We start from the raw sequence: 25,446 nt of genomic DNA, 5'->3' as shown, positions 1-25,446 counted from the left end.
GCAGAGTCCAGGGGACGTTGCTGAACCGGCTGGGATCCCGGGCTGTGGTGCGTCCCGCCCGCCCGTCCGTCTCCTCTGCATCTGCCGGGTCCCGAGCAAACACGAACCCGCACGGAAAAGGCGGGCCGGACTGAGAGGTAGGTATGAGGATCTTGGGGCGACCCTCAGAGCCAAGATGAGTCAGGGGGTGGGTCAGGGGTGGGGTAGTGAAACCTAGATGTCAGGACAGGGATTCTGGAACTCTCAGGTCCGGGAGCCCCAACCAAATTATGGGAGCTTCAGACCACAGGATTAAGGTTCTGAGACCTTGGTGAAGGCAGCTGTGGACCTCTAAAGGGCTCCACGGTCCCCAGAGACACTAATCTGTGGGGAACTGATACCTTGAGGAAACTTTCCCAGATCCCGACCCCTCACCCACAGGGCCTTAACAATCTCCAGGACCCCAAACTGTGTACCATGAAGCCATGGGAATAGTGGCAATCAGTGACAGGAATTTCTGAGCGGAGTGGTACTAGGAACAGCCTTGCCCAACATGAGGAAGCACAGCATGTGTACATGACCATTAAATGACACTGGGGAGGGGGAGTTACCCCAGACAGAATAGCTAGATCAGGAGGCAAAGACCCTAAGAATGGTTGGCAAGCTCAAGCACTGACTTGAACAGACGGGGTTCTTCAAACTACAATTAGTGTACATTAGGGTTCCCCCAGACCCATTCACCGGATGGGGTGACTCACACTAAGTGACTTGTGGAGAGAAGGGATGATTTCGGGATGAATCAATGGAGGTGGGGGTCCCGAGGCCATTCCAGTCACCATATTAACTAAGTATCTAGGTGTGCTAGGCCATGGAATCTCAAATTCCAGAGACTTCGGGGTCCAGGAAGGAGAGAGTCGGGCTAAAAAGACTGCCACCAGATTTAGGGATCCGTTTTGATAGTGATTGGACAAGAAACAAACACCCTGGAGTCTTGGCGGCATTTTTGGGAGGGGACTTGAGAAGGCAGAAATAACCACGATTTGTATTAGATCCTTCCTGCCCTTTGAGTCTGAGTTTTACTGACCCCCCTGTGATGACCGTTTGGCCCTCTCCCATTCTCTCCGTTTGCCCAAAGTCCAGAGGTTGGGTGGGTCAGCTTCCCAAGGCACTTCCAGCTGGGAAGCAAACTCTAGGTGAGTTCTGAGTGTGTGAGCTGACTGGGAGAACTGGACACCGGGCTCCAGAGAGCCAGGCCCGTCGGCGTTGCAGGGAGGAAATGTACCAGAAGGCTGGCTCTGAGAATTCAGAAGACACAAGCAGCCCCCACACCTGAAGGAATTAGTGACAGGAGCAGTAAGATGGACATGGCCTCAGCCCACAGCCAGACGCCCAGTTTGTGGAGGGCAGGTAGAGGGCTGGGTAGCCCTGGAGATGAATGGGTGTGACAGGAAGCTTGCACCCCCTGGTGGTAAACAGCTTGGGTGGGCCTTGCTGAGTCCTTTCCCAGTCCAGGTCCATGCCCTCCTTGTTTGGGGCTTGGTCAGGATGCCAACTTAGACCACAGGGCAGACTGGCAGCCAAGCTGGTAAGGCTGAAACACGAACACCTATTCTTGGTTAGTGAGTTTTTCAGTAAACCACCCTGGGGCAGAGGACAGCTCCTAGCCAGGAGCACATGGCTGTGTAGTTAGTATAGAACAGAAACGAATGCTCAGGGGGTAGAGAGGGAAACAGGCGTGAAACTAAGGGACTGAGATTTCCACAAGCTTCAGCAATCCAACTCATGTCTGCCTCTTGCAGAATCCCCCGAGTGCCACCGAGAGCTGACACACTTAAGGAGCTAGGGGCCAGCAAGATGGCAGATGAGGCCTTAGCTGGGCTGGATGAGGGAGCCCTCCGAAAACTGGTAAGTAGCCCTATTACTGTACTATGGGGTGGGCAAGAGCCAAGCCAGGGCTATAAGGCCACTGCTTTTGCACTCTTCAGCGCATAAGAAGGAGGGGTTTGGAGGAGAGGTTACAGAAACAGCGCCAAGTTGGTTCCATTCGGCTGATCCACAGGCCCTTGTGGCATGTGCCTGTCCATGTCCAGTGCTGAGACCTGGTCCCTACCCACCCCCAACTGTCATCTCCTGTTTAAACAGTAACTTCTTGGGGACTCACCCATGGGCTGCCGCAGGTGTGGGAAGGCAGCCTGGGCACTGCCCACTCCTGGAAGCCTGCCCAATGATAATGGCAGCAGAACAGTAGGGCACTGAGTACACCATCTTACAGAATGCTCACACATGCTCCAAGAGCCATGATGCTGCCACCTGTGTGCTGAAATCGCATACCCAAACGCTCCGGGTTATAAGCTTTACTAGGTCCAAACTCCAGAGGAGATCGTGGGATACCCAGAGTCTGGCCATGAGAGAGAAATAGACTGTGGACCCTTATGGGTCTTGTGATGTCTCGTCTGTTGTTTTCTTCTCTAAGCCTCAGGGTTTTTTTGTTTGTTTGTTTTGTTTCTTACTTGTTAAAAAATGTGGGGGGGGGGGGGCTGGAAAGATAGTTCAGTAGTTAAGAGCACTCACTGGCTGCTCTTCCAGAGGATCTGGCTTCAAATCCAAGTCACCCACATGACAGCTCACACCTGTCTGTAACTCCAATCCAGGGCTTCTGACACCCTCACACAGACATACATGCAGGCAAAACATCAATGCACTTAAATTATAAATAAATAAATAAGGTTGCTAGTGTTAGCACAGGGGTGAAACAAGATAGGACCCTAACTTTGGGATAGAGGCTGGGATTAGTCCACTCCATCCCTGTTTACTACCTTCTTCCTACGACCACGTACAGAGAGGCAGTACAACAACACGGGTCAGTAATGTGTCCATCCACACGGCCTTGCAGCAGGCCATGGGGAGAGGGGCCAGAGCCCCACCACCCTGCCTCTGATCTCTGTCCTGGGCAAAAAAGTAGAGATTTACTTTCTCTACAAGTGCCCCACGCTACCAGCAATCCTTGCCCCTAGAGAAAGAGGCTGGGGCCACTTGACCTAGTTGCCTTGACCTCCCCTAGGCAGTTGGCCTGTATATCCTGGGGCCAGCACCTTAACCTCCTCTTGAGTTTAGGGCAGCCACTCCTAGAGCCAGGAGATGGGGTTGGGTATCCAAAGACGCCCCGCAGCCGTCTTCACCATCCCTCAAGAAGTCAGAGTCCTCGTAAGGGTCGCAGACTTTCCACAGGGAAAGCCAGGCTGGGTGTCCACGCACTCTCATCTCGGGGATTATCCAGCATCAGACCCCACGCACGCAAAGTTTGGGAGCTGTGGGAAGCGTTAGAGAGAAGAAACAGAAGCAGTAGTTGACGGACGCACTTCCTCCCGGCCCCGGGGCCTGGGAGGAAAGGACAAGCGAGGCCAAACTCCGGCTCGGATCGCGGTCCCAGGCCCACCCCAGCCCTGCGGCTCCACAGCCCCGCACCCGCCATTGCTGCGCCCCGGAGCTTTGAGGGTCCCACCCTCCGGCCTCGTGGCAGGAACGGGGGCGTCCCAAGCCCGGCTCCTCCCCGCGGGGCCCGGCCTTATATGGGAAAGCTGTGCCCAGCTGACTCGGGAGCCGCAGCTGCTTCCGGCCCCTCTCCCGCACATTCCTGAGGTCGGGGTGGTGGGCTGCGCGGGACAGGGGTACCCGGGGACAAGCACGCCGCGTGTGCCCCATGCCACGTGTCTGCGCGCCTTCCACCTCCCTGCCGGGTGACCTGGGAAGCGGCTTAGGTGCTGTGAACCTCCCTTCCTTTGCAGATGCCGTAGCGGGGGGCTTCCTGCCGGACTCCTAGCTGCAGCGCCCGGCTGGAGACTGGGGTGGGTGGGGCGCGGGCGAGCCCCGCGCTAGTGGCCGCAGCCTGCGGACCTTCAGCGCCCCCTTGCGAGGCGTTCCCCCATTGCTCTCAACACTGCGGGCTGCTCTGATCCTGGAATTGAGGGAGGACCTGAAAGGAGAAATCGGTTCTTAGGCAGGTGGAGAGACAAAAGTTACCGAGACGCTGGATCGGACGCCCCAGCAGCAAGAGTAGAGAGCGCCAGAACTCTAGCCCTGCCCGTCCCGCCCCCTCCAGCCTCCCGCAGGAGGAGGAAGCACCCTCTTTCCTCCCAGGAGAATTTCACTAGGCAGTTTAGGAAACCGTCCCCTTCCCCCTGGTGGACAATAGCTCTTTGTATTTCCTTCCCTCCCTCTCACAGTCCCCTCCACACACAGTGGGGGTTACTGAGAGGGTGGGGAACTTTGGACACAGTAGGAACACTGTGATCTGACCTTTGATGTGTGAGAGGGTGGGGAACACAAGACACACAAGAGGGACACAGGTCAGAGCTTTGCCCACAGTCCCAAAAGGAAGGAACATGCCAGGAAGTGGTCAGCAGAATGAGGTCCATCCCTTGGCCACCCCATCCACTTAGGAGATTCAGAGGGAGGATTCCAGTTTTCAGATCGAGATATTGAGGTACCCAGGGTTTGAAGAAATGGCCAACTTCCCATCTTATTCTCCCCACGCCCTAGGGCTTGGAAATGGGGACCCATGATATAAAGGATTAGTCATTGTATCTCGGGGCCTTTACCGTCTGGACCAGTCTGGACCAGCTGTCCCGAAGGCTACCAACCTCCAAATGTTTCAGGGAAATGAGCGTCTTTCCCTTGATTGGGATAAGGTCTCCTAAGGCTTTGACATTTCTAGACCAGGCTAGAGGGGTCTCCAATACAGAACCTCAAAGTTCCCACCTTGACAGAGACTCCAGGGTTGCAGCCATTTTCTGTCTTAGACGAGCCTTGCTGTAAGAAAGACCTAAGTTGAAACTTTCAAGTTTTTTGATCATGAACAAGACACTCATTTCTCTCTTATCAGATAGAAATAATGTATCAAGAGTAGATAAGGGGGCTGGATAGGCCCAACAGTTTAGAGCATTTGCCGCTCTTCCAGAAGACCCAAATTTGGTTCATAGCACCCACATCAGGTGGCTCACAACCACTCCAGCTCCAGGGGATCTGATGCCCTCTCCTGGCCCCTACAGGCACCAGCACACATGAAGCATACACACATACAGACGCATGCATACACATAAATACAAATAAATCTTTAAAAAACAACAACTCTGGAGGCAGAGGCAGGCAAATCTCTGAGCCCCAGGCCAGCTCTGCAAAGCAAGTTCCAGAACAGCCAGAGCTACACACGCGCGCGCACACACACACACACACACACACACACACACACAAGCCCTGTCTCAAACAAACAAACAAACCGAAACAACAGGTGGGGATTTAGTGCAGGGCCTGACATAATTTGGGTCTCAATAAATAAAAGACAGTATGTTCTGTCTTTCCTTCGCCGTCTACTCCTGGCTGATGGGAACCCAGACGAGAGGCAATGGTTTTGCATGTGCATGTTGTAAATGTAGAAGAGGCCACCCTGAGTCACTGCTCCCTCCCCCTGTTCTTGCCCAGTCCCAAAGGCCTTTGTTCCATCTGGAAAATTAGGAAGCAGTGACAGAGAGGTTAAGGAATATACCCCTACTGTAGAGCCAAGACTGGAACATGATGGGGGCTCTGGCCTGAGCTGCAAGGGACTGACCCTCCATAGCTCCTCAGGAACGTGGATCTTGGAGAGCTCTCCCTCAAGGCTTTGCCTGCTCTCTTCAGATGAAGACAAGCTGGTTCTTGGCTAAACTGGACCAGCTCACAGTCCCTACGGAAGCTTCTTTATCTCTGCCCACTCAGCTCCCTACCCGAGAAGGAAGAGCATTGAGAAGGGAGAGTCAGTCACTGTGTGCTTTTCTTGTTCCTGTTTGCCTGCTAGACCCACACGGGAGGCTTGGCTCTGCCACTGCTCTGAAGGCCAGCCCTGAGCCAGGCCTCTACCATAAGATCCCTTCTAGGGGCCACTATGCCGAGTGGTGTGGGGAAGGCATTGCCCACACACCACAGAGGGAGCACATTTTTCTAAACCTGTTTCTATCAGGTCCCCAATTTCCCATGAACTTCTGAACTGAGAAGCTGATAAGAGTTCCTGTACTCTGTGGACACCTCTGGGGGCTCTAGGTAGACCCTGGTGCTAGCTGCCTTATCTTTATCTCTCTAGGGGACCAGCCCTTCTCATTCTGGGCCTTGACTTCTTCCATGATGGTTAGGGCTAGGCCAGAGCCAGGAAAGGGGAAAAGTAACCCTCAGCCGAGCAGAGAACGAGGACCCTACAGCGCCTTCCTCTGCCTCAGTTTCCCTATCTGACATCTTTTCCAGCAGGGCCCTGCTACTCTGGGTCTAGATCACAGGGGACTTCAGCTACCTGGATCACCCTTCCTTTTCCAGGGCCCCTCAGAAGGGAGACCACACTCTTCCTCCTGTGGCTCCCTGGTCTGAAAGGTTAATGAGCAGGTATCAAGTCACAGAAAGGAGTGCCTGACTGCTTGGCCCTTGATCTGGGTGTGTGGTTGCTGGCCCTGCACTCACAGAAGGTGGTCTGTGTACCACAGTGCACAGTGGGCTCCTCAGGATCTTTGGCGTCATGAGCTTGGTCTCTCCTAAAGACCCTGAGTGGGAGGCAGGCACGTGGAAGGCTTAGGGTAGAGAGACTGGAGACAAGCCTCTCATTGTGTCCCAGGCAGAACTATGGGCAGTTGGTGCCAGTCCCTCTGCCCCTGACAGAATGCCCTACCCCTCACTCCCACCTGCATTGCAGCTGGAGGTCACGGCAGATCTAGCAGAGCGGCGGCGGATCCGCTCCGCCATCCGGGAGCTGCAGCGGCAGGAGCTAGAACGAGACGAGGGGGCTTTGGCATCCAAACGTTTCCGCGCCGAACGGCAAGACAACAAGGAGAACTGGCTACAGTGAGTGGCAGAGGGGGCTGGGTTTGCAAGTGCAGGTGGTGCCAGGGGGTCATCTCGTGTGGAGGCAAGTGTGTCTGATTGCCTGTGAGCATTGGGATGCACAGGATACCTGTGGGTATGGACCAAGTGCCAACTGTGGCCATGCCGTATGGGTAGCGTGTGGCATTAGTGCCTGTGTCCACAGATGTATATATATATTGATGTTTGCTCAGAGATTCTACACAGACAGCTCCGTGTCTCTCTGTCAAGGTTCAGGCCTCTGATCCTGAGCCTTTCCTTGAGCTCACACCCTCCAGACCCTGTCATACAATGGTAGTTACGCTCATGGTGTCTCTGCAGCGCTCAACAGCGGGAAGCCGAGCAGCAGGCTGCCCTTGCACGGTTGGCAGGGAGGCTGGAGTCCATGAATGATGTAGAGGAGTTGACCACACTGGTGAGGCCCAGGGCAGGCAAGGGATAGGGGAAGGGTAAATAAAAACCCAGACTCCACAGTCCATCCCTTGTGGCCTGCCTGTCACCCACAGCTTCGGAGTGCCGGTGAGTACGAGGAACGCAAGCTGATCCGAGCTGCCATCCGCCGTGTGCGAGCTCAGGAGATTGAGGGTAGGTGCCCTGGCCTAGAGCCCCCTTTGCCCTACCAGCTGCTGCCTACAGCATCTCAGTCACCTCCTGACACTTGCCCCTGCTCTTCCAGCTGCCACCTTGGCTGGGAGACTGTGCAGTAGACTTCCTAGTAGTGACTCCCGAGAGGATAGCAGGAGGCAGGCAGCGCACAGACTGGACCCTGGTAAGGTAAGGAGTATGGGTGTGGAGGGAGGGGGAGCCAGTGTCTTGTGCCTCCTGGTGCCAGTAGTACAGGGCATTTTTGCTACACTGTCATTTGACTGGGGAGCTGGCCCTTGGCCAGTGTTTGAGGAAACCCTGGAGTTAGTTTTTTATACTCTCAGGCGTACGCCTTCCACTCCAGACCTTGAACTCAGGTGTTTCTCTCAAAGCCAGCCTGTCTACACAACTCCAAGTTAGTGTTCCTTCCCCATCGCTACTCTCATGGATACGCTGGCACCTCTCCAACTCCACTCCTACTTCCCACCCCCACCCCTACCACCCTGCCTGTGCTCAGCAGCCAAAAGGATCTCCTAGAAATGCAAGTCTAGTCTTGGTACCTCCCCTGACTAAGCACACCCCGTGCTGCCCTTCACCCGCCAGAAAGTACCGCATCCTTACCTCACCAAGGCCTGCTTGCCAGGCCCCTGCTGAGCAGTGCTCAGCGTCATTTATTCTTCAGGAGTGTGGAAGAGAAGTCGCAACACACAGTTTCCACTAAATGGCCAGCAGAGGGTGCTAGCTGCCCAGTCCTGCACAGCTGGCTTTCTCTGATTAGCCAGTCTGAGGCCAGAGCTCTGCTCTCGAGGTTCTCTGGACATAGGAGTCCCCCCCCAGCCAGTTTCCTGTCATCACCAACTGTTGACGTTAGGATCTGGTCATTGTCAACCCACCTTTGGCACTGACTAGCCTTCCTTACGCAGGTGTGCCCACAGGAAGCCGTGCCCAGCCCCTCTGCTTTGCATGGCCTGCTCTGTCAGCTTGGTCCTCCCTGGGTGGGGGTAGCACTCGGAGTCAGAAAAACCTTGGTTCCGTCCTGTGGGTCCGCTGCAGGTGCCAGAGCAAGAGCAACAGAAACAGCAGACAGACGTGGCAGAGCCAGCCCCAGCCCCAGCCCCTGAGGACACCAGCCAGGATGTAACCACAGTGACACTCCTGTTGAGGGCCCCGCCTGGGGGCACGCCCAGCTCACCTGCCTCACCTGACAGTTCACCCACCACTGCTTCCCCTGAGCCTCTCCCAGAGCCGGCTGGAGCCCAGTGTCCTGCTGCTGAGGCTCTGGACAGCTCCGAGCCACTTCCTTGCCCTTCAGTAGCTCCCAGCCCTGAACCCCCCATGTCACCAGCACCCCCCAGCTCTCATGGGCCGGTCATCAGCAAGGTGAGTTTGGTGAGAGGCAGGGATGCCAGGCAGGTGAGGCCCTTGGTCTGATAGCCCCTTCCTATGTGATGTCTCCCTTGCAGCCCCCGCCTGGCTCCACGGAGCCCTCTAACACCTTGGCCCCCACCAGAGGCTCCTCCAGCACTAAGAGAGCAGGTGAGGATCCCTGTGCAGGTTGCTACAGGCTTCCGCTTTCCCCTGCTTCCCTTTCCCTGCCGGTAGGATGGGTTCTGATGCTTCAACAGCTGTAGCTTCCAGGTTCAAGCAGTCCCCAGCACTCCCCACCGCTGCCCCCGAGGTATTCCCGCCCCTGCCACCCATGGCCAGAGGCCTCCTCACAGCCTTGAAAGGCAACAGGCCTCAGGCACATTCTTCTCCCCAATAAGGGAGTACACCCATCACCCAGCTGGATCTATGGGCAGTACTGGCTGGGGGGTGGGGGGACTGTCCCCTAGTCCCATCAGTAAGGAGAATCTGGATACCTTCTCTGGCCCAAACTTACCCCTGGCTCCTAAGAGTGCGCACGTCATCCTGGGTCAGTGCAGGAGAGAAAGGAGGAGCCTGCACGAGGGTTGCAGCTGAGTAGGCAGGCCTCAGCAGTGGGGGTGCCGGGCATGGCGAGTGACATGGACACCACCCCACCATCCACTTTTCTTTCTCTTCCCCCATATGGCTGCCACCTACTCACCAACCTACCAGATCTGGCTGAACCACAGCCCTGCCAACGCTCCCTGTCTGTGCTCAGTCCCCGACAGCCAACCCAAAATCGAGGTACTGCCCCTATTTACTACCCCCAAGTTCTGGGCAGTCCCTATTCCACCCAGTCACTGACAGCCTTCTTGTCTCTTCCAGAGCCGGTCCTCCTTGCAGGACGGTCCCAGTTCCAACGGGCTGGCTCCGTGAGAGACCGAGTCCGCAAGTTTACATCTGATACCCCAGCAGTGGCTGCCAGGCTCCAGGATGGCCCACCTCGAACAGCCCTCACTTCGCTGACCCCCACGAGGCCCCTGGGCCCTTCCTTCATTGGCACCACCCCTGCCTCCTCCTCCAGCAACTCCTCCTCCCGAGGTCCCAATGACACTTCCTCCCACAAGAAGCAAAGAGAACTTGCTCATTCCCTGGCCCAGCTTCAGAGCTGCCCTCAAGAGGAGGGCCCTGGGGGGCGGGGCTTGGCTCCCAGGTCCCTTGAAAACAGAGCAGGGGGGCCCAGGCCCTGCTCAGAAGAGCCCAGTACCCCGCTGTCTGTGGGCATTGGCACTGGGGAACCAGGGGGCAGTATGAAGACCACATTTACCATTGAGATCAAGGATGGCCGTGGCCAGGCCTCCTCAGGCCGGGTGCTGCTGCCCACAGGCAACCAGCGAGCAGGTAGGCTTCTCACTGCCAGGGTGGAGCCCTTGCCACCCCTCCCTCCTGGTTCTGCATGTGTGGCCAGGGCAGTGTCCAGTGTCCAAGGTGTCACTCCCTTGACTGGCACTGCCCTCACTCCAACTGGCCCTAACAGCAACCCTTCTCCCCAATCAGAATTGACCCTGGGACTGCGGGCACCCCCGACTCTTCTCAGCACCAGCAGTGGGGGCAAGAGCACCATCAGCCACATCAGCAGCCCTGGGACTGTGACCCGACTGGGTAGTGTCACTCAGGTTACCTCCTTCAGCCATGCCTCCCCTGGTAACCGAGGAGGCTGCAACTTTAAGGTGAGCCCCTCTTGAATCCACCATACACCATACACCAGCTCCAGAGGCTGCTTTAAGGGTGCAGGACTAGCAGGCTTTCTCTGCGATGCTCCTCCGCCACTGTGCGTGCAAAGCCACCGAGGTCAGAGAAGGAGCATCGCTGCCAATAGTCCACAGGTAGTGGGTAGCATGACTAAGACACTGTATCACCCAGAGACATAGCTGAAGTCATGTTCCCCATGTGCTGACCTTTTGTTGTTTAGTTTGTTTGATGTGGAGTCTCCTGTGCCCTGGGTTGGCAATGATCTTTGCCCATAGCCATGGCTGAACTTAAACTCAGTGAGCCTCCTGTCTCCACCTCCAGAGAGCTGGCACAACAGGCGTGAGCCACCATGCTTGGGTCCATTTGCTGGTCTCTGACCTTGTACCTAAATCGATCAGTTCGTTCTTCATGAGCAAGTGTGAAGCCTGAGGCTCGGAGAAGGTGGTAGGGGCTCCCGCTGTCTTCCTATGGCAGCCCTGATACCCTTGTTGCCACCTGACGCTGGACGTCAGCCCCAGCATGGAGATCAGATCACAGGCTCACGCAAGCTCAGCCTGGTCCATTAGGAGATTGTTGATTAGCATCTTCGCTGTGGAGGCAGAGCAGAGCCACTGATGAAGACAGGCAGGCAGTGGGGCATCAGGCAATGAGGCATCGGCCCAGCAGGTGCCACGGGAACTAAATACGATGTATTCCTTCTATTATTCATTCCCGAGCCCAGGATCAGCTGGCTGGGAGCTCGGATGGGGAAGGGATTCCCACTGGTCTGCCCAGGTAGTGCCCTCTATGCTGTACCAAAGACCGAATGGGACTTTGACTGAGGTGAGGTGGTCAGGCGGAGCTAGCGTTGGGTCTTCTAGCGGGTGACAGGCAGACAATGGGAATGACAGCGGCCTTCTTGCCACAAAGCAGGACCCAACAGATTGGGATGGGGTGTCATGAGGGATGGTTACAGATGAGGTTCTCGGGGTGAATGGAAGGTGTCAGGGTTAGATGACTTTGGCACTAACAACTCACCTGTCTCCCCAGCTTGGGGAGCAGATGGTGTATCTGTGATGCACTTGCACAACGTCTGGGCTTGGAGAGAACATGTCTCCCAGGGCCAAGCCCTTTTCCTGCAGGCTGCTTAAAGGCCCACCTCTTTGTGCCTCCGTTTCCCTGACTTGCTCAAAACTTTCTAAGACAACGTGCCACGAGGGCAGAGATTTGCAGGAGCCCAGCAAATCGAATGTACACGGTATACACGATGTACAGCTAATGCACATGCTGTCTCAGCCCGTGTCTTGCTCCCGGCTTCCATTTTTCTACCTATGGGTCATGGGACTCTGGTCTCAGTAATCCTTGAGACATGCAGCAGGCTGTGTGCCTGTTTGGGCAGGCTACCCATCCCCCTCCATCCCCTCCATAGAGGAGCCCAGAATAGGTTTCTATTTGGGCAGTTGCTCCAGCTGGCTGGTGGCAGGCTGGGAGGCCAGCAGGGGCGGGGCAGGCTCACTGCCCTTGCCTTCGCCCTCAGACCAGCTGCAAAGACTCTGACGCTGCCAGCATAGACAGCAGCCCCTGCTACTGTCCCACCATCGTACCCCAAAGAGTCCCCGGTAGCACGATGCCAGGAGTACCAGGGCCTGGGCCCGAGATGGCTGCGGCCTTTGAGGAACGGTTGAGCCGGGCATTACAGGAGCTGCAGGCGGTAGCTGAAGCGGGCCGGGCTGCGGTGACCCAGGCAGCTGATGCAGCCCTAGCCACTGTAGAGCCGGTGGCTCAGGCAGCTGAAGAGCTTCGAGCAGAGACAGCCGCTCTGAGCCGGCGACTAGACACACTGACCAGGCAGGTGGAGGTACTGAGCCTGCGGCTGGGTGTTCCACTTCTGCCGGACCTGGAGTCTGAGCTAGAGCCCAGCGAGTTGTTGCTGGCTGCTGCCGACCCTGAGGCCCTCTTCCAGGCAGCTGAGGATGCTGGGGCTCCTGTGGCCCACCCGCCTGCCTTTAGCACCCGCCGCAGCTCCTCTGCGGGTCCCTCTCGCAGCAGCAGTCTCGTAAGTCAGCCCGTGGGAGGGACTTGATTGAACCCAGCTCTGCTGAGCGTCTGTAGACAGGGCAGCACTGCCTCAGCCTCAGTTTACCTCACTGTACAGAGGACTAAGCATGGGTACTCTAAGATTGGAGCAAGAAGGTCCCAGACTCTTAACCCTGGTAGCTGCCCTGCAGCCTCAACCAGGCCAGGCCTCTCTGGAGCAGCTGCTACCTTGGCTCTCCCTACCCTCATGACAGACAGAGGCCCTGCTGGGAGGGGACAGCTATAGTAGCTGAGCTGGGCCTTGGCTTCAAGGGGCAAGGTGGGAGGGAGTTCCCTTCGGGAGATAGGTCAGTGCTGGTGCCCCTTAGGTAATGGTACCCAGCAAGGTGGGGAAGGAAGTGGTCTGGACCTCCAGAGACAAGACGTCTTAGTTTGGGGTAGCCCGACTCGGCCACCTTGTTAGGAGACCTTGGGACCTGGTCCAGCCCCTTGGCAAGCAATACTTGCCTGGGGGAAGCTAGAAAAAAAATATTAGAAAGAACTCAAGTTGAGGAGCTAAACTACTGCAGCTCCACCCCCAGGTCATATCACACTCACAGAGGGCCTAGCCTCAGTTTCCCCTGTATCTGACAGGGATAATATTATCCCCAGTGTTTATACAGATGTTTTCTACTGAATGGAAACCATTGTTCCTACTGCCACCAACTTGGATTAATATGATTCTGAATTCTGGATATGTGGGAAACTGTATACGGGGCTTCCACTTTGACTACCCTGGACCTGAAGCCAACATAGCCAACCTACATTAGTAGGCCTGGTGGGCTGTTGGCTTTTTCCAGTGCTATGCCTGCAGCCCCAGGATCTAATCCTCTCCCACCCAGGTTTCACTTCCATCCCTGTGTAAACCCTACACCCTCTCCACACTCTGTAGATGGAGCCAGATCCAGCAGAGCCCCCCTCTGTGACAGTGGAAGCAGCTAATGGCACAGAGCAGACTCGAGTGGACAAAGCCCCAGAGGGGCGGAGCCCCCTGAGTGCCGAGGAGCTGATGGCTATTGAGGATGAAGGAGTCCTGGACAAGATGGTATGTTAGCTCCGGTAGGCTGGGGGCTGGCAGAGGGTAGGGATTGGCAGGCCCCAGGTATGCAGCAACTGTTTCATCTACAGCTGGACCAGACTACGAACTTTGAGGAACGGAAGCTCATCCGGGCTGCACTCCGTGAGCTCCGACAAAGAAAGAGAGGTAGAGAGCCAGTTGCCCACTAGATGTAGCTGCTCCATTCCTCAGCCGTCCCCCTCATTCTGGAGGCAGTAGTTGCCCTCCTTGTGCCCCCCTCCCTGGAGCCATCTGCTCCCTGGCCTCCTTGCCCTGTGTCCAGCTGTGCATTCCCAGCCCTTCCCTGGCCCTTCTCACCTGGCATCTAATTGTGCCTTGCTTTAATCCAGATAATCCCCCAGTTGCTCCTCTCCCTTGGGTTGCTCCCCTTAGCCTCTAGCCCATATGTGGTCATTTCCCTTCCCTGCGGTTCTTCCCTGGATCTGGCTCTTCTCTCCCTCATACTCTAGATTGACTTCTGGAACAGTTGTTCTCTGAGAACAATCACTCCCCCAGCCTACCCCACTCCCAGCTGGCAGTCAAATGCCTCCTGCAGCCCCGACAAGCGCTCTCCCTCCCGCTGAGCTGCCTGTGCCCTGATGTCCCCGGTCCCCAGCCTACTTGCTTTTTCAGCAGACCCAGTTAACCCTCCCCACCAGCTTCTTTCTCAAGTGTTCTTTCTCTGGATCTGATGGCTTCTCCCAGTACCTGCACCCACCCCTGGATCTCGGCATCCTCCTTGCAGTTGCTCTTCTCCTCCCTGAGACTAGTTTGAAGGGTTCACCAGTCAGCTGCGGTGCCCACCCAGCTCTCTCTGGATGTCAGCTATTTCCTCCTGACTGGCTGCTTAGTCCCACAGAAACTTGTCTTGGATCCAAATATCCCCCCTCCCATCTCAGAGCCCATCACCCTCAGCACACACTCAGCTCTGTGCCAAGTTGTGGTTGTCCCCCCACCCACCCACTTTCAACCATCCCTAGAGAGGCACGGGTTTTCTGTCATTGGTGTTTCTAACGAGCTGCCTCCACTCCATCCCGTGTACCCCTTGTGTCTGTGCATGTGTGCTGTGTGGCGCTGGGCGGCCCCTCTGGGCATGCATGGGGGCATCTCCTGCTCAGACCAGAGGGACAAGGAGCGAGAACAGCGACTACGGGAGGCACGGGCCCGGCCAGGGGAGAGCCGAAACAATCTGGCTACGGAGACCACCACGAGGCACAGTCAGCGGGCGGCTGACGGCTCAGCTGTCAGCACAGTTACCAAAACTGAGCGGCTCGTCCACTCCAGTAAGACTGAGCAGGGCTTGGGGCTCGGGGCGAGCTCAGGCTAACTCCCTGTACCTTTCACACGCTTCTTTGTCCTTTTGCTGTCCCTCCAGACGATGGCACACAGACGGCCCGCACCACCACTGTGGAGTCAAGTTTCGTGAGGCGCTCGGAGAGTAAGGCCACCTGCTCTCTCCTGTGCCTGCTGCCTGCTGCCTGCTCACCTCCTTAAGTTCTTCCTTAAACACTCTGTGTCTTCAACCGTGCCCCCACTTTCACTTCTCTACTGCGTCTATCACCATCCCTCCGGGCAGCCCCCCCATATCCTCCCGTCCAGCCCAGGTCCTCATCTCACCCCCTTTTCCGCAGATGGTAGCAGCAGCAGCACCACAGTCCAAACCAAAACCTTTTCCTCTTCCTCTTCCTCATCCAAAAAGATGGGCAGGTGAGCATGGGACAGTGCCTATGGGGATCTCACTAGGGATTCATTCTGCAAGGGGGCAGGCTGACCTACTGGAAGGATAGGCCTACAGTAAGGGAGGTACCAAATGTGCCCTGCTTGCTTTGTGATCTCTCTTAATCCTCAGCCACACCACAGGGTACGGGTGGAGGACTGTGGAGGCCAGACCCTTGGTGTGGGTTTCACACTGAGCCTTAGAGAGTGACCTGCCATCGCCTGCTGGCACTGCCACCTTCCCACATCTGCAATCACTTCTGGGTCACAGAGCTTGACTTGAGGGAGAGTACACCCCACAGTACAGAGAGATACACCCCACAGTACAGAGAGATACACCCCACAGTACAGAGAGGTACGCCCACAGTACAGAGAGGTATGCCCACAGTACAGAGAGATACACCCCACAGTACAGAGAGATACACCCCACAGTACAGAGAGATACGCCCCACAGTACAGAGAGATACACCCCACAGTACAGAGAGATACACCCCACAGTACAGAGAGATACACCCCACAGTACAGAGAGATACGCCCCACAGTACAGAGAGATACACCCCACAGTACAGAGAGATACACCCCACAGTACAGAGAGATACGCCCCACAGTACAGAGAGATACACCCCACAGTACAGAGAGATACACCCCACAGTACAGAGAGATACCCCACAGTACAGAGAGATACGCCCCACAGTACAGAGAGATACACCCCACAGTACAGAGAGGTACGCCCACAGTACAGAGAGGTATGCCCACAGTACAGAGAGATACACCCCACAGTACAGAGAGATACACCCCACAGTACAGAGAGATACACCCCACAGTACAAAGAGATACACCCCACAGTACAAAGAGATACACCCCACAGTACAAAGAGATACACCCCACAGTACAAAGAGATACACCCCACAGTACAGAGAGATACACCCCACAGTACAAAGAGATACACCCCACAGTACAAAGAGATACACCCCACAGTACAGAGAGATACGCCCCACAGTACAGAGAGATACACCCCACAGTACAGAGAGGTACGCCCCACAGTACAGAGAGATACACCCCACAGTACAGAGAGGTACGCCCACAGTACAGAGAGGTATGCCCACAGTACAGAGAGATACACCCCACAGTACAGAGAGATACACCCCACAGTACAGAGAGATACGCCCCACAGTACAGAGAGATACACCCCACAGTACAGAGAGATACACCCCACAGTACAGAGAGATACACCCCACAGTACAGAGAGATACGCCCCACAGTACAGAGAGATACACCCCACAGTACAGAGAGATACACCCCACAGTACAGAGAGATACGCCCCACAGTACAGAGAGATACACCCCACAGTACAGAGAGATACACCCCACAGTACAGAGAGATACCCCACAGTACAGAGAGATACGCCCCACAGTACAGAGAGATACACCCCACAGTACAGAGAGGTACGCCCACAGTACAGAGAGGTATGCCCACAGTACAGAGAGATACACCCCACAGTACAGAGAGATACACCCCACAGTACAGAGAGATACACCCCACAGTACAAAGAGATACACCCCACAGTACAAAGAGATACACCCCACAGTACAAAGAGATACACCCCACAGTACAAAGAGATACACCCCACAGTACAGAGAGATACACCCCACAGTACAAAGAGATACACCCCACAGTACAAAGAGATACACCCCACAGTACAGAGAGATACGCCCCACAGTACAGAGAGATACACCCCACAGTACAGAGAGGTACGCCCCACAGTACAGAGAGATACACCCCACAGTACAGAGAGATACACCCCACAGTACAAAGAGATACACCCCACAGTACAAAGAGATACACCCCACAGTACAAAGAGATACACCCCACAGTACAAAGAGATAAACCCCACAGTACAGAGAGATACACCCCACAGTACAGAGAGATACACCCCACAGTACAGAGAGATACACCCCACAGTACAGAGAGATACACCCCACAGTACAGAGAGGTACGCCCACAGTACAGAGAGGTACGCCCACAGTACAGAGAGGTATGCCCCACAGTACAGAGAGGTACACCCTACAGTACAGAGAGGTACGCCCACAGTACAGAGAGGTACGCCCATAGTACAGAGAGGTACGCCCCACAGTACAGAGAGGTACGCCCCACAGTACAGAGAGGTACGCCCCACAGTACAGAGAGATACGCCCACAGTACAGAGAGGTACGCCCACAGTACAGAGAGATACACCCCACAGTACAGAGAGATACACCCCACAGTACAGAGAGGTACGCCCACAGTACAGAGAGATACACCCCACAGTACAGAGAGGTACGCCCACAGTAGAGATACACCCCACAGTACAGAGAGGTACGCCCCACAGTACAGAGAGGTACGCCCACAGTACAGAGAGGTACGCCCACAGTACAGAGAGATACACCCCACAGTACAGAGAGATACACCCCACAGTACAGAGAGGTACGCCCACAGTACAGAGAGATACACCCCACAGTACAGAGAGGTACGCCCACAGTACAGAGAGATACCCCCACAGTACAGAGAGGTACGCCCCACAGTACAGAGAGGTATGCTCCACAGTACAGAGAGATACACCCCACAGTACAGAGAGGTACGCCCCACAGTACAGAGAGGTACGCCCCACAGTACAGAGAGGTACGCCCACAGTACAGAGAGGTACGCCCACAGTACAGAGAGGAACGCCCACAGTACAGAGAGGTACAACCCACAGTACAGAGAGGTACGCCCACAGTACAGAGAGATACACCCCACAGTACAGAGAGATACACCCCACAGTACAGAGAGGTACGCCCACAGTACAGAGAGGTACGCCCACAGTACAGAGAGGTACAACCCACAGTACAGAGAGGTACACCCGACAGTACAGAGAGATACACCCCACAGTACAGAGAGGTACGCCCACAGTACAGAGAGATACCCCCACAGTACAGAGAGGTACGCCCACAGTACAGAGAGGTACGCCCACAGTACAGAGAGATACACCCCACAGTACAGAGAGATACACCCCACAGTACAGAGAGGTACACCCACAGTACAGAGAGGTACGCCCACAGTACAGAGAGGTATGCTCCACAGTACAGAGGATGCAGGGCCGGAAGAAAGCAGAGCACTGTGGCTCCAGGAGCTCTCATTTGGTGAACTGCAATGCAGATGCTATAGCCCTGCAACTGTACCCTCTGAAACCCTACGAAAGAGGCCTCGATTTCCACATTGTTAGTGGAAACAGCATGCATTCCTCTCACCCCTTGCAAAGTTGATTTGTTTTTGTCTGGACAAGCACCGCACCACTGAGCTCCATCACTGGTCCTCTCTTCACTTTTTCCTTTGAGGCAGGGTCTCTCCCTATATTGCCGATATTGGCCTTGATCTCCCTCTGTGGTTCAGCAGGCTGTGAGCTTGCCTTAGCTACCTGAGTATCTGGTATTATAGACCTACACTTTTTGTATTTTTACGGTGTGGTGAGAGGTGGACACTTGACAGAGTCTCACTCTGTGTCCCAGGCTGGTTTTGAACTTGTCATCCTCCAGAGGGATATCAGGAGCACACCAACACATCAGAGTCCCCTGTGGTGTTTAAATAGCACAGTGGGAGGACTGAGGGTGTAGCTCATTTGTAGAGCATTTGCTTAGCGCTCCGGAGACCCTGGATTCCTTCCCCCAGCACTAGAAGTAATAAAAGAACACACGAGAAAGTCTTAAAGGCTCATGCTCACTTCATTACTTTTTACTGCTTGGTTTAGGTATTGGGGATGGAACCTAGGGCCTTGTGCTTCTAGGCAAGTTCTCTACTTGCCCTTTCATTTTTTATTGTGAGTCAGGAGTTTCCCCAAGTCAGCCACCGTATCGCTTAGATGGTCCTCCAGCTCGCAGTCTTTCTGGTTCAGCTCCCCAGTAGCTGGGATTACTAGCCCGTGCCGCTGTTATTACTTGATAATGCCTAGATGCTGAGCTTGTCTAGAACTTGGCAGTACAACACACACCCCTAGAAAAGTCCTGGGAACGAAGCCTGAGCAGACAAGCATGACTGCCAGCTTCCTGTGTTTGTGCCTCTATGTCCCTCTCTGTAAAATGGGCATGACAAGGACACCGCTCCCCATTGTTAGGACCACCCTCTACTCCCCCAACCCGTTCTTCATTTGTTGCTGGTGGCATTTCATGCAGTATAAGATCTCTCCTAAATGCTGCTGCAAAGCAGCCCAGGAGGACGCCATGCAGCTGTGCAGAGAGCTGCACCGGTTTCAGCGTTTTCAAGACCAACGACATCAAAGCTAATGATCCTGCTCTGGTGCCAAGAGGGCGGGCCCCACAACATGTATTTTGTCACCCTCCAGCATCTTCGACCGAGAGGACCAAGCCAGCCCACGTCCTGGCAGCCTGGCCGCCCTAGAAAAGCGCCAGGCAGAGAAGAAGAAGGAGTTAATGAAGGCCCAGAGTCTGCCCAAGACTTCAGCGTCGCAAGCACGCAAGGCCATGATTGAGAAACTGGAGAAAGAAGGCTCCTCAGGGTGAGTGGTACAGGGTGTGGACTGCCCAGCAGGCGTGGTCTGGGCATTGGGGATGGGGCCTGAAGCTCAGTGGGTGGAGCCAGAGGTGGGATAGAAAGGCTGAAGATCATGGAAGACTAGACCAGGGGCCCAACGGGTAGGCTGGCCCACTAATGGTGTCTTGTGACCCTCCTCCCACACTGCCCCCCACAGCAGTCCTGGCACACCCCGTACGGCTGTACAGCGTTCCACCAGCTTCGGAGTCCCCAATGCCAATAGCATCAAGCAGATGTTGCTGGACTGGTGCAGAGCCAAGACCCGTGGCTACGAGGTGAGCCCAGTGGAACATCTCAGCTTGTACCCGCTCCTTAGAATTATTTTGCCGCTACCATGTGCTCTGGCAGGAAACACGGAAAACATTCTCAGATGGGAAAACTAAGTATCGGGTAGACCATGTATCCTGTTCTGGATCCTGAGGGCCTAACGAAGGAAGGCCCTTTGCGCTGGTGGGCATGATTCAAGGACAAATCCTGCTCTTGGAGTCCAGTCAGTGTTACACAGAGTAAATGATACCGAGGGAAGGAGTGACTGGAACATTGGCCACAGCCTTAGCTAAGTGGCACTGGGCTCTCAGTAGCTCTCCCCCCACCCCCGCTAAAAATCACAGCTCAGAGGTTCATAAACCAAGTTGGAAGAGGCTCATGTTTTGACTGCTCACCTTCTGTATAGCTTTCAACAAGCTACGAGGTCTTTCTGAACCCAACTGCCGTAGGTCTGGGATGCAGGACATGGGAAAGGGGGGTTCAGCAAGCACGGGAAGGTTTCCCTAGGGTCCTGACCAGTGCTCTTTCCTCCCATAGCATGTGGACATTCAGAACTTCTCCTCCAGCTGGAGTGACGGGATGGCCTTCTGTGCCCTGGTGCACAATTTCTTCCCCGAGGCTTTTGACTATGGGCAGCTTAGCCCACAGAACAGGCGCCAGAACTTTGAAATGGCCTTCTCATCTGCTGAGTAAGTGTGGGCCCCCTCCTCCTGGTGTCAGCTGGGCTCAGCAGCCCCGAGACCCCATGGAAGTGGCCAGTTGTTCTGTGGGTCTGCAGACGAGACCCCCCTTCCCCAGAGAGTTTCCATCCTCCTCCACCCATGCCCACCTGTTGCTGAGTGTGCCAGGTGCCCACCGGAAGGAAGGAGCAGCAGGCTCGCCTACCAACCCAGGCTACAGCCCACCAGGTGGCCCAGTCCATAACCTCTCCCTCCTCCCTCTGCCCCTGTCCCTCCTCTCTCCATTTCTCTGTCCTGCTCTCCTCCCACTATCACCAGAGCTTCCTGCTCCCACGGGATCCCAGCTGGAGATTCCAAAAGGAGGCTCCTGGCCCAGGCACCGTGCCCGAGTGACCTATATAGGCTTATATAGGACATCAAAAGCCCTCCACTTTGGAATCGTTGCCCCTTCTGCACACTGCACCCAAGCACCCTCCTCCATCTTTTTCTTATTCTCCCCTTCTCTTTCTGGTTCCCTCCAGGATTTTTCCTCCTCCTCCCCCACTCCTCTCACGCCTCCCTCACCCCCCATCCCTGGGGCACAGCCCTCCTCTCCAACCTCGGCACCAGTGCCGTTGCCCCCCTTCCCCTGCGTCCCCGCTTGCCCCAAGAGTTCTCTGCACCTTGACTGGTTTGACCCCCCACCCTTGTCTGCACCGCACACCATTAGTGACGGGTAGTGAGCGGCACGTCCACCGTTGGGAGGGGGCATGCGGGAGGCTGGCAGACTGCGGCACTGACAACATAACTGAACTCATGTCTCTGTGTGTGTATGTGTGTGTGTGTCTCTGTCCTCCCTTCTCTCTCGGCCTCTCTCCCTCCTTCCTCCACCGGGTCCTGCCCCCGCCCCTTCCTGGCCCCCTACCCTCCCCAGGACCCATGCGGACTGCCCGCAGCTCCTGGATACAGAGGACATGGTGCGGCTTCGAGAGCCTGACTGGAAGTGCGTGTACACGTACATCCAGGAATTCTACCGCTGTCTGGTCCAGAAGGGGCTGGTAAAAACCAAAAAGTCCTAACCCCTGCCTGGGGCCCCACGGTGAGAAATGTCGCCTCTCCCACCTGTCCCATTTCTCCGGAATCTGCTCATCAGTGCACAAAGAGGGATGAGGGGAAAGTGGGGAGTGCAGGGGGAGCCTTAGAAAAGCCAAAGGAGACACAGGCAGTACCCTAGGTGACACCGTTGCCCATGGGGAGTGATGATAAAGTAGGAAGACAGATGGGGGAGCCCAGGAGGCCCCAGACTCAGGCTTCAGGCCCAGGCTGGCAGTCTGTAAACAAGAGAAAAGTAAACTGGGATCCGAGCAGTTCAGCCTGAAGGAAGAGAAGGAGCTGCAGGCACAGGAACAGGCCCGACAGGGCCAGGAACAAGAGAGATGGAGCATATAGTATTACCTGGAAGGGAGGGTCTTGATGAGAGAAGACGACCACAGTTTGAGTTTGAACTTCCTTGTGAGGACCCAGGAATCAAAGGTATCCAAACAGGAGAGGTGTGCTCAGGTTAGCGTTCTAAAACGATCCTCGGGTGAAACTTGAGATGTTCAAGATGGAGCAGCATCAGAAGTAGGGAGGGCAGAGCCAGGTGTGGTGTGTGAGCTTGCAATCCCAGCATTCAGGAGCCTGAAGCTTGGGGATCACTGTGGAAGGCCAGCCTGGGCAGAATAGCAAGACCCTGTGGTTTGCTTTTTCGAGACAGAGTTTCCCTGTGTAGTCCTGGCTGTCCTGGAACTCACTCTGTAGACCAGGCTGGCCTCAAACTCACAGAGATCTGCCTGCCTCTGCCTCCCGAGTGCTGGAATTAAAGATGTATGCCAGCACTGCCTTGCTACAAGACCCTATCTAAAAAAAAAAAAAGGTAGAAAGACAGGCTCCCTGATCTGGTTTGGAGAACGGGAGGGGGTCAAGACACCGACAAGCTTGGAATGTGCCATATGGGGAGTTGGAGGTGTCCTTCTCCAAAGTGGGGAGCTTGGGAACAGGGCCAGTTCAACAGGAAGATGTTTCTGGCCGCATTGCCTGAGCCATATGGCTTTCCTCTCTGGTCATCTCACCTCAGGGCCCCAGTAAAGAATTCCCACCTGAACTGACTGTCCCATTCCAGATAAGGAATTCAGAAAGCCAGAAAGATAAGGAAAGCATTCAGGCTGGCCACAGAAGGATTCCAGACTCCTTAGCGGTTGCTTTTCTAGCCCCACCACTGTGTTCTGACCAATTTTGTGGCAGAAATAAGTTGGAGGCGGAGGTAGGAGCACAGGAGAGGGTAGAGCGATATCCAGCATCCTCAAGTGGTTAGAGCTAGGACCAAAGAGAGGTCCCCAGGGAGCAAAGGGATTGCTGGAAGGTATCTGACTCAGAGAGTCAACAAGGATGCGCTGGGGCTCCCTCCTGGGTCAGGGTCCCCGGGGGGGGGAGGGAGGAACACACGTGCGCATACACCCAGAGGTCCAGGTGTGGAAAACAGACTTGGTACAGGCTCTAGGTCTTATATGGACTTAGCTGCAGCTCAGCGGGCCACTCTAAAGAGAAAGGGGCTTAGTGTAGGTCTGGTCCGGTAGGAAAGTGTGACTCAGCTACGTGCTGTTGCTTCAGTTGCCTGGTGCTTGGCTTGTCACTTGGGTAGCCTGAACCATGTACCCCAGTATAAACAATGGCTTTATAAGGTCTCCAGGGAAGGCACCATGGGCAGGAGGGGGGTTGGGGGCAGGGATCCTTGGGAAGATAGCTGCAGTTGGAAGATGCTCCAGAGAGAGGCTGCCTTCTCACCATGGTACAGCTGGATAAACAAGCCAAATGTGGGATGGGGATGACCCCAAGGCACGTAGTCCATCATCAGTAGAGCCAGGTACCTGTCACTTATCCTGAGTACTTCCAAGGTCTCAGATGAGATCAGGGATGACTAATAAGGGGTGGGGTAGGATCACAGAGGGCAGAGTCTTGTCCAGCACCCACAAGTGGTCAGAGGTGGAACCAGGAGAGAAACTTTTCAGCTTCTCAGTGTCTTTGTAAAAGATCTGGTGAGGAGCTGGGCTGCGATCCCAACTCCGCTGGAGGCAGAGGTAGGAGAACCACAAATTCCAGGCTTGCCTGGGCTTCGGGGGTGATTTCAAGGCTAGCCCCAGCAATTTATTGAGACGCTAATCTCAAAAGGTAAAGAGCTAGGATGTAGCTCAGTGATGGAGAGCTTCTGTCTCAAGCTTGAGTCCCTGGATTTAATCTCCAGTACCACCACAAAGATGGTCTAGGTGAGCTGGAAGTAGATTCCAGTCCTGCCACAGTCCTGGATTTGAAGGTACCAGATTGGGTCTTGGGTTATCCCATGTCTGGGGACCAGCAGCAATCTGCTTTTCCCTTCCCTGCCAAAGTAAGCTTACTGAGCAGCAGCAACAAGGGGCCGGCACAAACAGGAGGCAACACAGAAGAGACTCCTGTCATAGTTTGGGACAGGAGGAAAAGTAAAGCTGAGCTTGTACCCCATCTTAAAGCTGTGGGGGAAGGGTTCCTACAGTAGGGAAAAAGGAGTTCCAGCCAGGCAGTTGCAAGCACCCACGGTTGAGGGCATGTATCCCATACCAGGTCCAGCCTGGCACCTTCTGAGCTGTGAAGCTGTGTGAAGTGCAGCACTCTGAAGAAGAATCAGAAGGGCAGTTGCACCAGAGAGCATAGTGTAGGGTGTAGACGATCCAGCTCATGTGGCTGGGATCCTCACCTGCCTCCCTTGCTCAGCCCAATGCAGGTGATAACAGCTAAAGGGCCACTCCTGACATAGCCCCCTGGCCTCTATTTCCAGTAGAAGACCTGTCCCCAGGAGAAAGGGGGTCACTGGGGAATCCTGGCAATAGAGAGACATTAACCAAAGAGGAACGCTCTCAGGGGTGTAGCTGAGACTACCGACTGGGGTATACCAGTGCGTGAGCAGGAGGTGGACCCTCCAGAGAGAAGTTGGGGTCTAGAACCAGAACCTGCCTGCCTGAGGTGGGGCATGACTTACCCCGCAGCTCCATCTTATTCTCTACCTGCTTAGCCTATGGGCAGGATGGCCCCTGGGTTTGGCTGTGGCTTCCCCTTCCTGGAAAGTGTTTCTCATCCATGGACAGTCTGGAGTTATGGAAAGACTAACAGGCTGCGGCACAGAAAAGACCTCGGGGTAGAGGGACACAGCAAAAAGCAGGCCGGCACTGACGACAACTCCTGTGCCCCTTCCCCTGCAGGATGCTGGTGGACTGTGTGCCCCTGGTGGAGGTGGAGGACATGATGATCATGGGCAAAAAGCCCGACCCCAAGTGCGTCTTCACCTACGTGCAATCGCTGTACAACCACCTGCGGCGCCATGAGCTGCGCCTGCGCGGCAAGAATGTCTAGCCACTCTGCTCACACTGCCCGACCCGCGCTGCAGGCTGTCCCCACCCCACCCCAGCACCGCTCCCGCCCCTCTCCCCCCCAGTGCGCCTGCCCACTGCTGCCCGGTTTGTCGGAACCCCCTCCCTCTTGTACACACGCAGCGTTTTTGATAAATTATTGGTTTTCAACGAT

The 25,446-nt window shown here is 55.3% G+C and overlaps 1 protein-coding gene across 9 annotated transcripts; it reads left to right on the top strand.

The window, feature by feature from the left end:
• Smtn (smoothelin) lies at positions 1 to 25,446 on the top strand. Of its 9 annotated transcripts, none has more exons than XM_075944072.1 (21): positions 1 to 137; positions 1,779 to 1,884; positions 6,689 to 6,837; positions 7,177 to 7,270; positions 7,362 to 7,440; positions 7,532 to 7,629; positions 8,494 to 8,820; positions 8,904 to 8,976; positions 9,520 to 9,591; positions 9,673 to 10,188; positions 10,345 to 10,517; positions 13,487 to 13,639; positions 13,723 to 13,798; positions 14,770 to 14,934; positions 15,027 to 15,089; positions 15,283 to 15,358; positions 19,722 to 19,895; positions 20,091 to 20,205; positions 20,735 to 20,886; positions 21,791 to 21,955; positions 25,125 to 25,446. In XM_075944072.1, the coding sequence occupies exons 2-20, from the start codon at positions 1,834 to 1,836 to the stop codon at positions 21,933 to 21,935; spliced, it is 2,751 nt and encodes a 916-aa protein (XP_075800187.1). In that variant the 5' UTR covers positions 1 to 137; positions 1,779 to 1,833; the 3' UTR covers positions 21,936 to 21,955; positions 25,125 to 25,446. The 9 variants fall into 9 exon arrangements, with proteins under 9 accessions (XP_075800187.1, XP_075800186.1, XP_075800185.1 ...); XM_075944071.1 differs by having other exon boundaries at positions 20,088 to 20,205; XM_075944077.1 differs by lacking the exon at positions 21,791 to 21,955 and adding an exon at positions 12,482 to 12,574 and having other exon boundaries at positions 25 to 137; positions 20,088 to 20,205; positions 25,125 to 25,417.

Source organism: Microtus pennsylvanicus, chromosome 12 (genome assembly GCF_037038515.1).
Source record: "Microtus pennsylvanicus isolate mMicPen1 chromosome 12, mMicPen1.hap1, whole genome shotgun sequence".
NCBI classification, from domain to species: domain Eukaryota; kingdom Metazoa; phylum Chordata; class Mammalia; order Rodentia; family Cricetidae; genus Microtus; species Microtus pennsylvanicus.
The sequence above is the reverse complement of the archived record's forward strand: the minus strand, read 5'-3'. Positions and strand labels throughout refer to the sequence as shown.

Bases quoted from the DNA above. Each gene is read 5' to 3' on its own strand.
- Smtn (XM_075944077.1), top strand. From the start codon at position 1,834: ATGGCAGATGAGGCCTTAGCTGGGCTGGATGAGGGAGCCCTCCGAAAA. The intron at 7,271-7,361 runs GTGAGGCCCAGG...TGTCACCCACAG, and splicing joins TAGAGGAGTTGACCACACTG to CTTCGGAGTGCCGGTGAGTA. The intron at 13,640-13,722 runs GTATGTTAGCTC...TTTCATCTACAG, and splicing joins AAGGAGTCCTGGACAAGATG to CTGGACCAGACTACGAACTT.